The sequence below is a fragment of the Mirounga leonina genome, unplaced genomic scaffold, assembly GCF_011800145.1.
Source record: "Mirounga leonina isolate KUSES-001 unplaced genomic scaffold, KU_Mleo_1.0 Mir_128, whole genome shotgun sequence".
In the NCBI taxonomy this organism is placed as follows: domain Eukaryota; kingdom Metazoa; phylum Chordata; class Mammalia; order Carnivora; family Phocidae; genus Mirounga; species Mirounga leonina.
In genome coordinates, this window is record NW_023270320.1 from 26,679,742 (window position 1) to 26,694,338 (window position 14,597).

The following is a 14,597-nucleotide window of genomic DNA, read 5'->3' on the forward strand; positions in this document are numbered from 1 at the left end:
CCGACTCTGACCACGCTGGCCTTATTCCTACCCTCTGTCTGAACTTAGCAGCAACAATTTCCATAGTCCTTTCTAACAGAACAAAGATTTCATAAAGGGAGACCTCCCATCCTCCAAAATCTTCAGTGTATAACTTACAGATGTTGTCCAATGTGTGATTTTATAAGGAAACATATAGGTTTAGAGTCTCAAACTTTTTGCAAAAGATCCCAAATCCCCTGACCATACGAAAAGCCATGGAGGCCAATTTTCTGAAGTTTGAGCAATGACAGCCATAGTATATCATTTATAATGTTATAAATGATTGAAAAAAAACAAGAAATGTTTAAAATTTGTAAATTAAAAAAAAAAATTGTTATAGATTACAAGCACCTAAGCTGCTCATCTTGTTACAGGTAAACTAAGAAACACAAAATAGGGAACACTCCACCCAGGATCCTTCCTGAAGTAGCTATGAAAAATTCTACCTTGTGACACTTGCAAACAATTTCTTTGTCTTCAATAGTTGTATTGATCAGGTAAGAAACATACACGAGAAACATTCTTGAACCCACTGTTCCACAGCGAACGTATAACATTTTTTCCAGCTGTAACAAAATAAAAGTACTTTAATAATTCAGAGATTTCCTCCTGACACATACTCTAGGATAATGTTCCCCACCTTTTAAAAGTTTATTGTACCAACTGACTAAATTCTTGAACACTTTTTACAGGCTGTTCCTGCCTCAGTATAAGAGTGGGATCATTACTATTCCACCTGTTCTTACTATCATTGGCAACTTCCCAAGATTGTTTGTGTTTAGTTCGGAAATAAAAGCTGCCTGAGGGGTTATTCCACTAAGTTACACACTTAATGTTATTTAGGTATTTTATCAAGGCAACTAGTTCTCCGTATTAGGGTCATTTGCTCTAAAATCACTCGTATAAAAACTGCTTACAACATTTTACACATTTAAATATGTAAAATGTGTATAAAATGTGCATTAGTTAAATCCCATTTTTAGTCTCAGGATATGCTGTTAAAATGCTCTAGAACTATCTAAGACTCACTACGTATTTAAAACTGCAGTCTAGTTGATTTCCTCTCCCATCATAGTTGACCAAGGTTCACCTGTTCCCCCGGATGTAAGTCTCCCACAGGAATGTCAGTGAGTAAAGCCGGGTAGGACTCATCACACAGTTCTGTTCCATGAAGAGACACGTGCGTTTTCTGAGTTAAATTGGCATCCTGTCCTAAAAGTGTTAATATCGGTGTTTTAAATACAGAGAATTCAAACTTTATCCTAACAATTCATACTGCACAGACCATTTCATAACTACTTCATAACCATATTTTAAATACACTTCCTGTAGTTGACACCACTGATATTTATTTTATGTTGAATGAACATTGACCAGTTTTTAAAAAGGAATGTTTACCGGGTTTTAAACCAGCGGTGAGCTTCACGTCTCTGATTCGGGTCTTCTCGTGGGACTCAACGGTCACAACCAAACAATACATTTCATTGGTCAGGGCAGGAGGGTCATGTCGCAGATGCACAGAAATGTTTGGAACTCTGGAGATGATCCTTTGGGGGAAAAAAAAACCTTAGCCGAGTAACCAATTCTTAAGAAAACAAGTTATTCAAAGTATTTAGAAGAAACAAGATGGCCTTCCACGATCTGCCTAGCGAGGTGGACGTACATCGTGCTTGCCTGAATGACTATGCTGTCCCAGTGAAGTTCACTGTCAGGGAGCTTAGGCCGTCTTTTGAAAGAACGCGAGGCCTGCAAGGCTTCTTGGGAGGAAGCGGCGTCCCCTCCTCCTCCTTGCCAATTTAAAACCACACATCTTCCCGTCTCGTGGCCCAGAACCAGATCTACTGAAGTAATCTGAAAGATGGAGGGCTGTCAGAAATGCCACCTCATACTTGCCACCATCCCCTCACGACAAATGACATAGTGACTGCTGGTCTGTCGAGTTCCTCTAGAGACCCACAGGGTGATGAGGTCAGAACACCTGCTGGGACAGTTGTCCTGGTCATCTATTAGCTGTGACACTGACTAGGTTCACCTTTAAATGGAGATAAGAACCTGACGTAACAGATGCTCAGTTAGTGGTTGCTGAGTGAAATACATCAATGGTTTGACGACCATTAGCATACTCATAACCTAATTCCTAATTCCAAACATACTTTTCCCGAAGACATCTATAATATTATTAACTGAATAAATGTCCCTTTCAACTAAATCCATTAACAAATGTACTCAAAATAGTGTTATTAATTATGATTTCCATCTGGTAAGCTTCCTTAGGTACCTTGCAAAAATAAAATATGTAATTAGGGATTTAGTCAAAATCATAAAGAATTTTTTTTTTAGTGAATAAGCAAAAAATTCTGGATTTTGGTTAGTAATAAAATGGACAGGTTCACAGAAAGTGTTATGGGAATACTGGTAGTACAGTCTTAAGTTTCTATCTTAGAAATGGTCCTAAGTTTGGATCAGCCAAATATCACCATGGTTTTCAAGCCATAGAAAACAAGCACTTAATGAAAGCTTACTGTGTATTAATCACTATTCCAAGCAATCTACATCAACTAACTGATTTAATCCTCACGAAACACTAAGAGGTAGGTACCATTATTATCCCCACTTTACAGATGAGTAAACTGAGATACAAAGAGGTCAAGTAACTGGCCAGGGCCACATGCTAGTAAGCTGGAGAGGCGGAATTTAAACCCATGTAGTTTGGTTCAGAGTTTATCCTCAATAAAAATAGTATTTTCACCATGTATTTCTAAAAGGGATTTTAATTATGAATATTAAATGAATCCTTTAAAATATGTATGTTTTCATTTTTTTCTTTAAAAAAATGCAATCAGAAATGTTTAAACATCAAAATGATATAGCTCTCTAGCCTGAATTATGTCATATTATACAAAATATAATTGCTACAGTACTTAATAGATATATTTTGTTTAAAAGTCTTTAACTGATTATGTAGCCATCAAAAATGAGGTTGGTCTTATGTACTAACAGGAAATGATGCCTAATGTCCACTGGTAAGTGAAAAAAATCAACGATAGAATATTATGTATAGATTAGTCTCAATAAAAGAAAACCCACCAAACCATGAATGACTGCCCTTGCAAAGTCCAAGTGGATGATGTTAATTTTTTACTCAACAAACTTGTGTACTATCTGAAATTTTTTCTGACATACACATATACTTTTGTCACTTAAAGTATGTTTTAAACAAATTTCATAACTAACCTCAATTTTCTTTCCCACGTCTTCAGTTTTTGCAACAAATTTAAATAAAAACTTCCTTGTTTTACCAGGAACTAAGCACATCTTTCCCTGAGTCAAATTTTCTAAAACTTCACTTGCTTTGGTTGCTTCTTCGATTACACAGAACTGGTTATACTCCTGTAAAAGAGGTCAGAGCAAGGGTCACAGTTTATAAACATCAAATGTCGTATGCTTTGCTGACACTGAACACCAAATGATTTGGAGTGAGGTAAGTTTAACTGCTTGAAAACTAAAGCCTCATGAAGGGTGATTAATGAGAAGTAGCTTATGCCCAATGGAAGCTCATCCTCTCCGAGCTACCACAAGGTAAAGACAGTTCACCGTGTACAAGGTGATGTCTGCAAACATTTACACATCCCTTTCCTGGGGAGAAACAAAGATTTACTCTTTGTTTCATTGGATGCTACTGTCTATCATCCCCTTTTCTTAAAGGGCTTTCTTTTTACTTGGTTTCTGTGACCCTAAAATATCATCCTTCCTGACTACTTCCTGTTTTTCCCTCAAAGAGCTTTTTTTTCTTCTTCTTGTCCCCTTAATTCAGAGGCTCCACAGGCTTCATTCCTTGGCTTTCAGTTCTTTTCCCTTTATGTTTATTTCATTGCAAAGTTTGTTCATTTCTATATATTCCACACCTCTATGCTAATATTTCCCACATTAAAAACTAATTCTGTCCTATTTCCTTGGCTGAAAGTTCATATCCACAACTGTCTAGAGGAGAATTCCACGACCACTCAAATTTAGCATGTCCCAAACTGGATGTACATCTACCGTCCCAGAAGGGCACATTCCTTACAGATGAATAAAGGGAGACATCCTTCCTGTGTACATCTAGGCAATCACCATTTTCATCCATTCAAGGACTTTCCAAGAGCCACCTTTTATCCTAGCAAATGAATTACCTTCACAGAAAATTCTCATTAGTTAAGTTAAATACTTTCCCTCTAATTTTCATTTCTATTCCATGCTTCTGAAACCTAAGTACTACTTTTTTTCTTATGATTTGTATCTTGGATTTCAAATAACACATATGCAGAATATAATCTAACTTTAAAAACTAATTGCTTTACATTTTATATTAACATTTTAAATTAGTTTTTAATTATAGAAGTTGTTAAGAAAAGAGGGGAGAAAGAAATGGGATAGTAGGATATAAGAAAAGTAAAAAAAGAATCTATTTATCCTCTAATTCCAGATTTAAAATATTTCCAAAAAAAATTTCATAGTTGAGCAAAAAAAAATTATCTGTCTTAGGAGAGCTTATATTTTAATAAAGAAAATAATTTACCAAAAAACCATACAAAGTGAAAGCACAGCTGTGATAAGTACTATGGTGGGTTATGGCTAAGAAAATCGATGAGGTAGGCAGGGAAGGTGTGCCTGAGGAAGTGAGGCTTTTAAGGGCATAAAACATGAGAAGGAATTGCAAGAAGAGGGACGACCAATCCAAGAAGAAGTAACATCACGTACAAAATCCCCTGTCATACTACTGAGTGATCTCACTTACATGTGGAATCTATAACCCATAGAAACAGTAAAATGGTGGATGCCAAGGGGTGGGGAAAATGGGAGATGCCGAGCCAAGGACACAAACTTGCAGTCATGAGACAAAAAAGCTCTGGGGATCTAATGTGCAGCATGCAACTATAATTAATCAAACTGTATTATATACTCAAAAGTTGCTAAGAGAGTAGATCCTACATGTTCCCACCACAAAAAAAAGGTAAGTATGTGAGGTGATGGATATTAAGGAACCTTACTGTGATCACCATTTTGTAATATATGTATGTTTCGAATCATCATGTTGTAGGTACACTATAGAATAAACAAGTAGTTATTGGTGGGGGGAGGGGGGGCGGTCCTTTATTCATCCTATCCCCCTTCTCTATCTTCTACAGCCAACACTCAGCAATCCCGACTTCTCTATTGGTAAATGCCTCTCGTAGCCCTTTCTTCCCATTGCCACCCCTACCATCCTGATGCAGATCGTCACACTTTAGTACTTGGGTTCACATAAAGACGCTCTGGTTGGTTTCCATAAGAGTGTTTCTTTCACTCTATTTCATCACTGGAGTAAAGTTTCTTAAATTCTAAATATCATGCTCTTGCTTTAAAACTTTCAAACTAATCAGAAGGAATCATTGGGTAATGGTTCAAAGTTGAATAAAACACACTGATCTTCAGGTGACCCTGGTCCATCAACCGATCCTATTCCAGGGTTATTTCTCAGTTGTGAAGAGTCAAAAAAAAAAAACCAAAAAAACCATTAAGATAAGTAAAGCTCTTTCTTTACCACCATCCAATAAATAGAACATGCATAAATGAATGGATAAATAAATCTTCAAATACTTCTCCTACGAGCCGATCCCTGCTGAACTCTTCAAGCTCCTTCAAGCCACGCAGCCTTGTGTCCGCCTGGCCCGGCTCGCAGCCTCTCTGCTCTTGGGAGGCTGGGTCCCCGCCACCCACAAACCCAGAATGTACATTTCTGCTTCCGTTGGGCATTTCCTCTTGCCAAACATGTTCCTCCTTTTTCATCGCTTTACAGTATCTTCATTTCCTCTTTATCCTGGAAACCTCCTCCCTTTTCTTTGGCATGCCTACTCTAACTGTATTTCTAGCTATCATATAACTTAGTCCTCACTACCTACTAGGGCAATTTGTGGGTCAGTCCTGGTCCCTGCCCCCAGAATGCTTCCATTTCTGACATATGCTAAATGCTTTGAGGTTCACCACGATGCTAAAAATACTTGCTGGTTAAATGCTTGCTGGTTAACGGCTCAATATACTTTCTGGGTGACCAGAAGATAATTATCTCTGAAATAAGCTTGTAACTGAAATATCTGGAATGTAATCAAGTACTTGACAACACTCTAATACATGAAAGAAATGTACAGATGTATATAATTCCAGTTCCGCAGAAAGAAAAAGCTGCTTCTATGTGCATACACAGAAAACGTCGCAACTGCTCAGGAAGTTAATAGTGATGACTTCCAGGTAATGAAATCGGAGGGCACACACTTTTCATTTTATATCCATCTATTCCACTTCAATTTCTTTAACATCAAATATTTAACAGTTTTATCATAAAAAAACTAATACCAGTGTTAGAATGTAAAACAAATGATTCTGAAAATTAGATTATATTTGATAGACCTCATTTGAAATTCAAGTCATATATTACAAAAAATAAAAGTTCCTACATTTCATAGAATGGAATAAAAACAAAACAGAGAGGGAAAAGTGTAAAACTTGAATGGCTAGTACAGAAGCTGATCCACTTATTTTCAAATAGACTTTACCGAAGTCCATTTGTTACTATGCAACCATTAAGACCTAGAATTCACTAAGTTCATTTCATCTAATTTAATGCAAGCTACAGTAAGATACACACATGGTAAAAACACAGTAAGAGGTACTGTTACCTGATTATTAAAGCTGACACAGAGCTTGGAAAACCGAATGGGATGTGGACAGTCAGCCTTCAGATAGATATCAAACCGCACAGGAACATCAACATGAAAACTCGGGGCGTGAAACTTGGCTTTGCATTGTACTAGAAATAAAACAAAGAGAGTCACACACTACAGGACCCTCAAGACACACACCCATGATTCTCTGATCCACACTCACTCTTCAGGAAGGAAACATCTACCCTGGATAGTCTTACTGCATTTTGCCCTTAAAGCATTTCAACACACATAAATGTAGCTCATTTTCAAAAAAAAAAACAAAACAAATTTCAAGAAGTATAACTTCAAAACCACCTTTAATTCTAAAAACACAGTTGCTCCTGAAACGTAACTAACATAGGAGTTTAAAGGGAAAAAAATCATTTTGTTATTTTTAACTTATTTCAAAATACCTGTCTAGGCATTACAGAATAAGCTTTTTAAAAGACAGTCTTTTCAAATGTATTTCAAATCACACTTAAACTACAAACGAACAAAGTAAATTTTAATACATAAGCTAAGGATTTAAAATTTTGAAAATCTTTCTAAGTCAATGGGGAGAAAGAAAAAAAATCACAATTTCATCTGCAGGATGACATATTTTGAACATTCTTTCTTTGACTTTTGTATTTATAGTTCCATGTCTGTTCATTTCGTAGCAAAAAGGATGATTTCTCTGAAATAACACTACAGGCGCTGGCTACCCACCGAATGGCACGAAGTCCTGCACCCCTATCGTGAAGACATTGCTGCCGGCCAGGGAGACTCGGTCCGACCACAGCTTCTGAGCTGTTTTCACGGCTAAGACATCACAGTCGGGTTCCGGATCAGGACTCTCATTCTGCACCAACACAGAGTACAGTTCCTTCAGCTAGTAATAAAAATACATAGATGCAGGTCTAGATATCCCCAGGGTGCATTTTATAGAAAGAACTCCGACTTACCATCAGAACGTTTATGAGGTTCTTTTCGATCCGAGATTTCTGGTCATCTTTCAGAGTTGAAGCTAACATGAAGGAAGTAGGAAAAAAACTGTCACTGTAAGACGGGCCAGTAAAGTGACTACCCCCACGGAAGGTATTAAAATACTACAGAATAAATACCTCTTCTAAGACGGCTAAGCACAATTCCAGACAACGTACAACAACACAGCTTCCTACGTGAGCCCCAATGCTCTAGATACTTGCATTTGAACTTGATGGGAAAAATCATTTCATGACATATTTAAAAAAAAAAAAAAAAAGGAAGGAAGAAGAATTTTGTTCTTCTCAACTATCACGACACCTCGACTATAGTAAGTTCCATGAAAGTATGAGTCCCTTCACTTGGCAAACCAATCTACACAGGGTGAAATTACGGTCAAAGACTCGAGAATTATTCTTTCAGTTTTAAGAAGCTTAAAGATGCTACATAATTTTAAAGATTCGGAATTTTACTGAAAGAACACCAAGTTACCTCTTCCAAGGAGTTCTAGGGAGTAAGTAATGTAATCTTTTAATTGGGCCATGAGGTAAGAGCACTTCAGAGCTGTAGTCAATATGGACGTGAGCAGGGTCCACCATCCTTCACTCCGATAATCACACATCACGTAATCCAGCAACCTGACAGAAGGCAAGATGTCATCAGACACGCTCAAACAGCTTCACAAGAAAGGCCCTGAAGACTTCTTGGAGGAGATAACATGCTTGACTCATTTTATATACACGTCAGAAACACTTACTGAAATAGTTTAACAGGTAATTTCACGTTTAGCTAAACGTGGTTTCCTAAGACTTTGAGAACGACTGTACCAGCAGAGAGTACTTGAAAAAAATACCGCAGAAATGGAGTTTCATAGAAACAGAAATAAGTATGGAAATAATAAATCCTTCAAAACACATTTCTATTCTCATTTTGCTGTAAGATAATCAGATTACTTATAAAAATAAATGGGGAACAGGACTCACTTCAAAGCTTTGGTATAATCCTTTGCATAATAATACTCCTCTCCCATTTGAACCACTGTAAAGGGAAAAAGATCTTATGTACATAATTCTAAATTATTCAAAGTTGCATGAAACTGTGGCATATTATAAATACATACTTAGATGACTTTTCATTCTTGGACATTTATACTTCTTAAATTGTGCAACAGCATTGCTCAGAAGAGTTATTATTATTTCCTGTTAGATGAGAGAAAGTGTGAAACATTCCAATAAAAATAATCTCAGGTATTCCTTGAATACTGCAAAAAATAGTTTCTGTTGGGGGAAAAAAACAACAACAAACTTACAGAGTGAACAACACTTCTCTCCTTCAGCTGAATGGCAAGAATTCCCACCTTCTCTTTTTCAGGATCAGAAAGATCAAAACCTGTGTAAGATAAGACGCAACCCATTTTAGATAGCTCATTTAACATAAATCCTTCACATGAACATTGGATGTGTGCACTCCTTGAATCCTTTACTTAAATATAATGTATTTCAGATTCTTAAACATTCTAGAATTTTAAAGATTCTAAGAGCTGCTTTATTGGCATGGCAACTTCTCTGTGATCTCTGTTCTGAAGAGAACATTATTGAACTCAGCATTCTCTTGCCTAGTGGCATCAACCACCTGAAGAATAATACCAACATCATTCTCAATATAGAATATACTTTCTGGAAATTAAAGTAAATAATTTCTTAACAATTAAGGTTTGATTGTCACAGAAATTGCTGAAATTAAGTGTTTATCAAACCCAAAAAAGATGTAGAGAAATTTCTAAGGTGATACAAGTTAATACTGTTTTAAAAGATCTAACATAATAAATTGTCAAAGTTAACCGGAATTAAAATATTTAAATAGACCAAAGTGGTTGGTTAATTGTGTCATTTAAGACAAGAGATGTCCAAATGTTTTAATCACACTCATGTTTAATTACCAGTTATTCTAAGATGTAGTGATACAAACAAAACATCCTAAAAACTAAAGAACTGCGGAATCTTTAAAAAGATGTTTAGTGGTGCCTGGGTGGTTCAGTCGTTAAGTGTCTGCCTTCGGCTCAGGTCATGATCCCGGGGCCCTGGGATCGAGCCTCACATCAGGCTCCCTGCTCCGCGGGAAGCCTGCTTCTCCTTCTCCCACTCCCCCTGCTTGTGTTCCCTTTCTGGCTGTCTCTCTCTCTGTCAAATAAATAAAATCTTAAAAAAAAAAAAAAATTAAAATTAATTAATTAATTAAAAAATAAAAAGATGTTTAAAAAACACACATTTTTACCTCAACATAATTTGTTACAGCCTATGTAGCCAATGGAAAAACTGTGATAGCAATCTGTGCCTTCTGAGGTTGAGAGAAAAGGGAGGAGGGAAAAATTATTTACTTAGTATTCCTTGTCGCCATGATCTTTGTCCATAAAAGTCAAGAACGCCTGTTTGTGTTTCTAATGGATCAGGATTGGGGTATGTTACAGAAGCCTGTAAAATAAAACATAGCCCTAAATAAGAGTTTATGAACCTATTACAAACCAACTCATCTTCAAACTTTGACAGAATAAAAATATTTTCATAAATACACATGCTAAACATATGTCCAGATATCAAAGTTGTGAATATTTTAACGTACATTAAATTTTCACAAACATGAAAAAAAGTTCCATTTAATACCTAGGCAGTTTCACAAAAATTAAACTGAATAAATCACCCTGATTCTGACAAATGATTTCATAGTAACGAACGCCTTAATTTTCTTTTCATCTTTGCTATAATAAACCAGTAAAAATGTTGACAATTATGTTTGATGTTTATTCCAAATGTGTAAGTGCTTTTTGTGCAAATGAAAATAATGTGATAAGGAGTTTTAAAAAGAAGACACTATTTTCCTTCTTTATCACTTGTGTATTAAGTCCTGGTATTCGTTAGGGAGGGATATTTTTGGCACCAGAATTTATAAATTTACACTGCTTTATTTTTCTTTCTCATCATTTTTCCCTCTGAAACCAAAATATAATGCAAGTACATTGTTGAGAAATACAGAAAACATCCAAAAGGAAAAGGATAAAAATTTAAATCACCTATAAATCTATTACCACTATTAACAGTGTATACATTAGGCTTCCAGATTTTCGATGGAAATATTTGTTGCCAATCAGAATAATTTTTCAACCTGCTTTTTTCATTTAAATATATTCTGTAAATTTCACATCGTTAAATATTCTTCTGAAACATTACTTGTCATGGCTGCCTGCTGTCCCACATTTTAACAAATTCCCTATGTTGTTCATCGTGTTATTTATTTTTTACTTTACGATTAATAAGTCTGCCCTAAGAACTTTATAAGTAAATCTTAGTACTTCTCCCTTAGGATCTCTTATCTGCCTGAGACTTCCTGAAAACAGAATTCTGGGTCCAAAGATATGCATGATTTTGAGGCTTCTCAAATTATTATTTGACAGAAATATTATTTTACACTCCAACTAAGGATATTTGTTAATCCCATTTCCTTATATTCTTATAAAACATAGTTTTAATCACCTTTTAAAATACTGTGCTCAAATTTTAATATGCTTAATTTTTAGATACAAAACATGCAATGAAGTTATAAATCATACACAAGTAACATGGTAGAAAACAGTGTAGTTATATCATGATTTAAGGGAAAAAAATCCAACCTTTTAAGTACTAACATGCAAACTGTTTTTGGAATCGTTTTTCAAGTAGCACTGTTGATAATGTTCACCTGTCTTCAGAGAAGAAAACTGCAGATTTTAAAGGAAAATAAACTGATAGAACTGTACAAATGTAAATGTATTTATACGTATACATACCACGTTCTTTAAATTTTAAAGGTGCTTATGGGGAAACTGGTATCTAACTATAATCACCCACGAGGAAGGCAAAATGAAATGTCAAGTTAAGAAACTGCAATTAACATTATGCCTCGAACAGATCCTTAAGAATTTTCCACAGAGGAAAACCCCAGGAAGAAAAAGAAGTCCGAAGTTATCCTCTCTGGTGGGTCAAAAGAAAGCATATTCCTCCAAAGTCCCTCAAACTCCTATGGCAGTGATCAACAGGAGTAACAGCATGGCTCAGACTAAACTGTGACTTTTATTTTAAAGTAATTTGCCCTTGTCTTATTGCCAATCATAAGTCAGTTCTTCACAGAAAAACTTCTGCTTAATCCACAGGTGGAAATGCAGTACTCAGGCTAAAACTGAAAATAACCGTAACTCCTGAAAATACAGAAGATAAAAACTGATTCTATTCAAAGGCTTGGAAAAAAACTATGAACATTAATTAGTCTGATCTTCTTTTGAGAGAAGATTAATACATTTCCTAAGCACTAGATAATACTGGAGTCGGTAACTTACTTCATGGCTACAGAGGGTTTTTGCAAGCTGCTTCCGCTCCTGGGCATAGTATGCTGCCTGCTGGTAATAGAAACCAGGATTCTGAGTCTGAATAGCTGTCAACCCTAACTTAATAGCTTCATCAAATAAATCTCCAAAGGCCTGGAATCTTAAAGAAAAAAAAAATCAAGAAATAAAAAAAGGATGAAAAAGAAAAAGGAAAGAAAAAGCAGCTTACTTCTAATAATTATTCATCCTGGAAACATAACCTCAGCAGACTGTGTTAAAATAATGCTACTGATGAACTGTAAATTGTTGGGTTTCTTGGTAAATACTACACACACTAATCACGGGTTACAGGTAACTTCTGCATTGAAGTCGACTCTTCTGTACTGACAAAGCGTTACAAATACACCATCAAAGGGTATGTCAACACAGTTCCCACTCCTCAAATACATCCATGCTTCTGGAAACAATTTCATTTTAGAATTTTTAAACATCAGTCTTGAATAGCAAGTACCATGCCAGCAGGGATTTTGTTTTATTCCTGGCTATATTCTCAGTACCTAGGCACATGGAGGAAACTCCATAAATACACGCTGAATAAAAGAGATGGTACCAGGAATTAAGTGATTTCCATTAAGGAACTCTATGAATCAATATTTAGCATTGCTGGAAACACACCCTATGCTAGCTAGATCTCTAAAAGCCTACTTACTGACAAAAAGCTCAATTGAGAACCAAAGTCCACGCTAATTCCATTCCTCCAAACCCCAAGTACTTAAGAAAAAAAATTCTAGAAGTATAATTTAAAACATACTGTTTAGACATCCATGCAGCATGCTCAAAAGACAACTCTGCACTTCCGATTTTTTTCTTACACAAGTCAATGTGTTTTCGGAACTGAGCAATTGCATCCAAGGGGGTGTTGTGCTGAAAACACAGCCTACAGATCTGCAAAATGTAAAATCAACCCCAAAATAAAGAAGAAAAGAGAGTCAAAAGGCATATTCATTTAAAAATATGTAAAATGTGAGACTAACTTTAAAAAGACTATGACATTTCCCCTCTTAAATTCTTGGTAATAGGATGGATTTTCTCTACTATAATGGCTATGCTAAAATCAGCGGTTATATCCCCTGGATAAAGGAAATAAATTTATCCATATCTGTACTGAGTCTACTGTATACCTTAGAAAAGCTTATTCAAAGTACAGAAGAGAATACAAAAAATTATACCCAATGAAGAACGTAAGGATGGACGAAAATAAAATACTACTTCCTCCAGGACAGATTAACGTTGTTTTAGAATCGGCAGAAAGCTAAAGATTTTCTGTACCACCATTACAGCATAGTGGCCTCCATATCATTCTTGAAAACTTTTTATCTGGAATGCTATCTCAAAACAGTAATCATCTATATCTACGTAAGTAAAAGGACAAACAGAAGAAACGAAGCCTAAATTTATATCCATATGCTATCATCAGTTTTATATTTTAGGTACAAGGAATACATGAAAAGTTAAGTCTCTCATCCATCCCTGTCCCTCAGCCATCCAATTTCCTGTTCCAGAGGCAACCAGCTCCCAGCATGTTCCATGATACAGTCTATGCACGGACAAGCGTATGTGCATTTATAGATCAACTATACTTTTTAAACAAAGAGCATCACACTAAATATGCTGTTTTGTACCTTACTTTTTCACCTAATATTCCATATCAATAAGTAGAGCTGTCTCATTCTTAATGGTTGTAGAATATTCCATTGTCTGGGGTTATACTTTATATTAACCAGTCACTTATTGCTGGGTTGTTTCCAATCCTCTCCTATTACAAGATGCAATAAATATCCGTACGTATGTGATTTGCAAGTCTTGGCACATATATCAGATAAATTTCCTGAAATGGAATTGCCAGATCAAAGGGAACACCCACTCTAAATGTGTACGGTCATCACAAAAATATTCTCTACAGACGTTGTACCTATTTACGTTTACACAGTGAATTCCAGTGTCTATGTGCCCTCAGGCCACCATCCCAGTGCCAGCCATCTTTAAAGATGAGTGTGGAAAGATTAAAAGCAAAACAAAAAGCCCCACCTGCCTTCTGGGGGCATCTATTTCTACCATGTACAATCTTCAAATGCTTAACTAACAGGTATGAAAGTTTCCTCTCAGGTGATCAGCTACACATTTTGCATCATGGTGCCATTAAACCAATGAAGGCCTGCATAGTTCCGATTTGTTGCATCTTATAAAATTCAGTAACACAAGCAGCTTTCTTCTCACTCTCTCCTGCTCCCACTTAAAAACAGAAGACCCTCCTAAAGGAGTTTTACAAAAGTAAAACTGCTCTAAGAGAACTCTGAGACCCATGAACTCAAAACGAAGCATTACAATTAGGCTGTTAAGAACCAGGGTGCTATTTGAAATAAGGGATATAAAAGAGGAGAACATAATTAATCAAATATTTTTCAGAGCAAGTAACTAACTTTGGTTTTCAATTTCAAAAAGATAATCTAATATTTAAAGACGAGTTTCCTTTATTT

General features: G+C 35.8%; 1 protein-coding gene across 1 annotated transcript in view; it reads right to left on the reverse strand.

The window, feature by feature from the left end:
• TRAPPC11 (trafficking protein particle complex 11) overlaps positions 1-14,597 on the reverse strand; it is a 48,122-nt gene that overhangs the window by 21,013 nt on the left and 12,512 nt on the right. The window contains exons 9-23 of the mRNA XM_035004274.1: positions 12,872-13,005; positions 12,073-12,220; positions 10,084-10,177; positions 9,016-9,095; positions 8,827-8,905; positions 8,690-8,744; positions 8,199-8,344; positions 7,688-7,749; positions 7,452-7,584; positions 6,717-6,847; positions 3,256-3,411; positions 1,685-1,872; positions 1,420-1,568; positions 1,112-1,233; positions 468-587 (exon numbers count right to left, since the gene is read on the reverse strand). Coding sequence (XP_034860165.1) covers positions 468-587; positions 1,112-1,233; positions 1,420-1,568; positions 1,685-1,872; positions 3,256-3,411; positions 6,717-6,847; positions 7,452-7,584; positions 7,688-7,749; positions 8,199-8,344; positions 8,690-8,744; positions 8,827-8,905; positions 9,016-9,095; positions 10,084-10,177; positions 12,073-12,220; positions 12,872-13,005 — 1,797 coding nt within the window. The remainder of the gene's footprint in view (positions 1-467; positions 588-1,111; positions 1,234-1,419; positions 1,569-1,684; positions 1,873-3,255; positions 3,412-6,716; positions 6,848-7,451; positions 7,585-7,687; positions 7,750-8,198; positions 8,345-8,689; positions 8,745-8,826; positions 8,906-9,015; positions 9,096-10,083; positions 10,178-12,072; positions 12,221-12,871; positions 13,006-14,597) is intronic.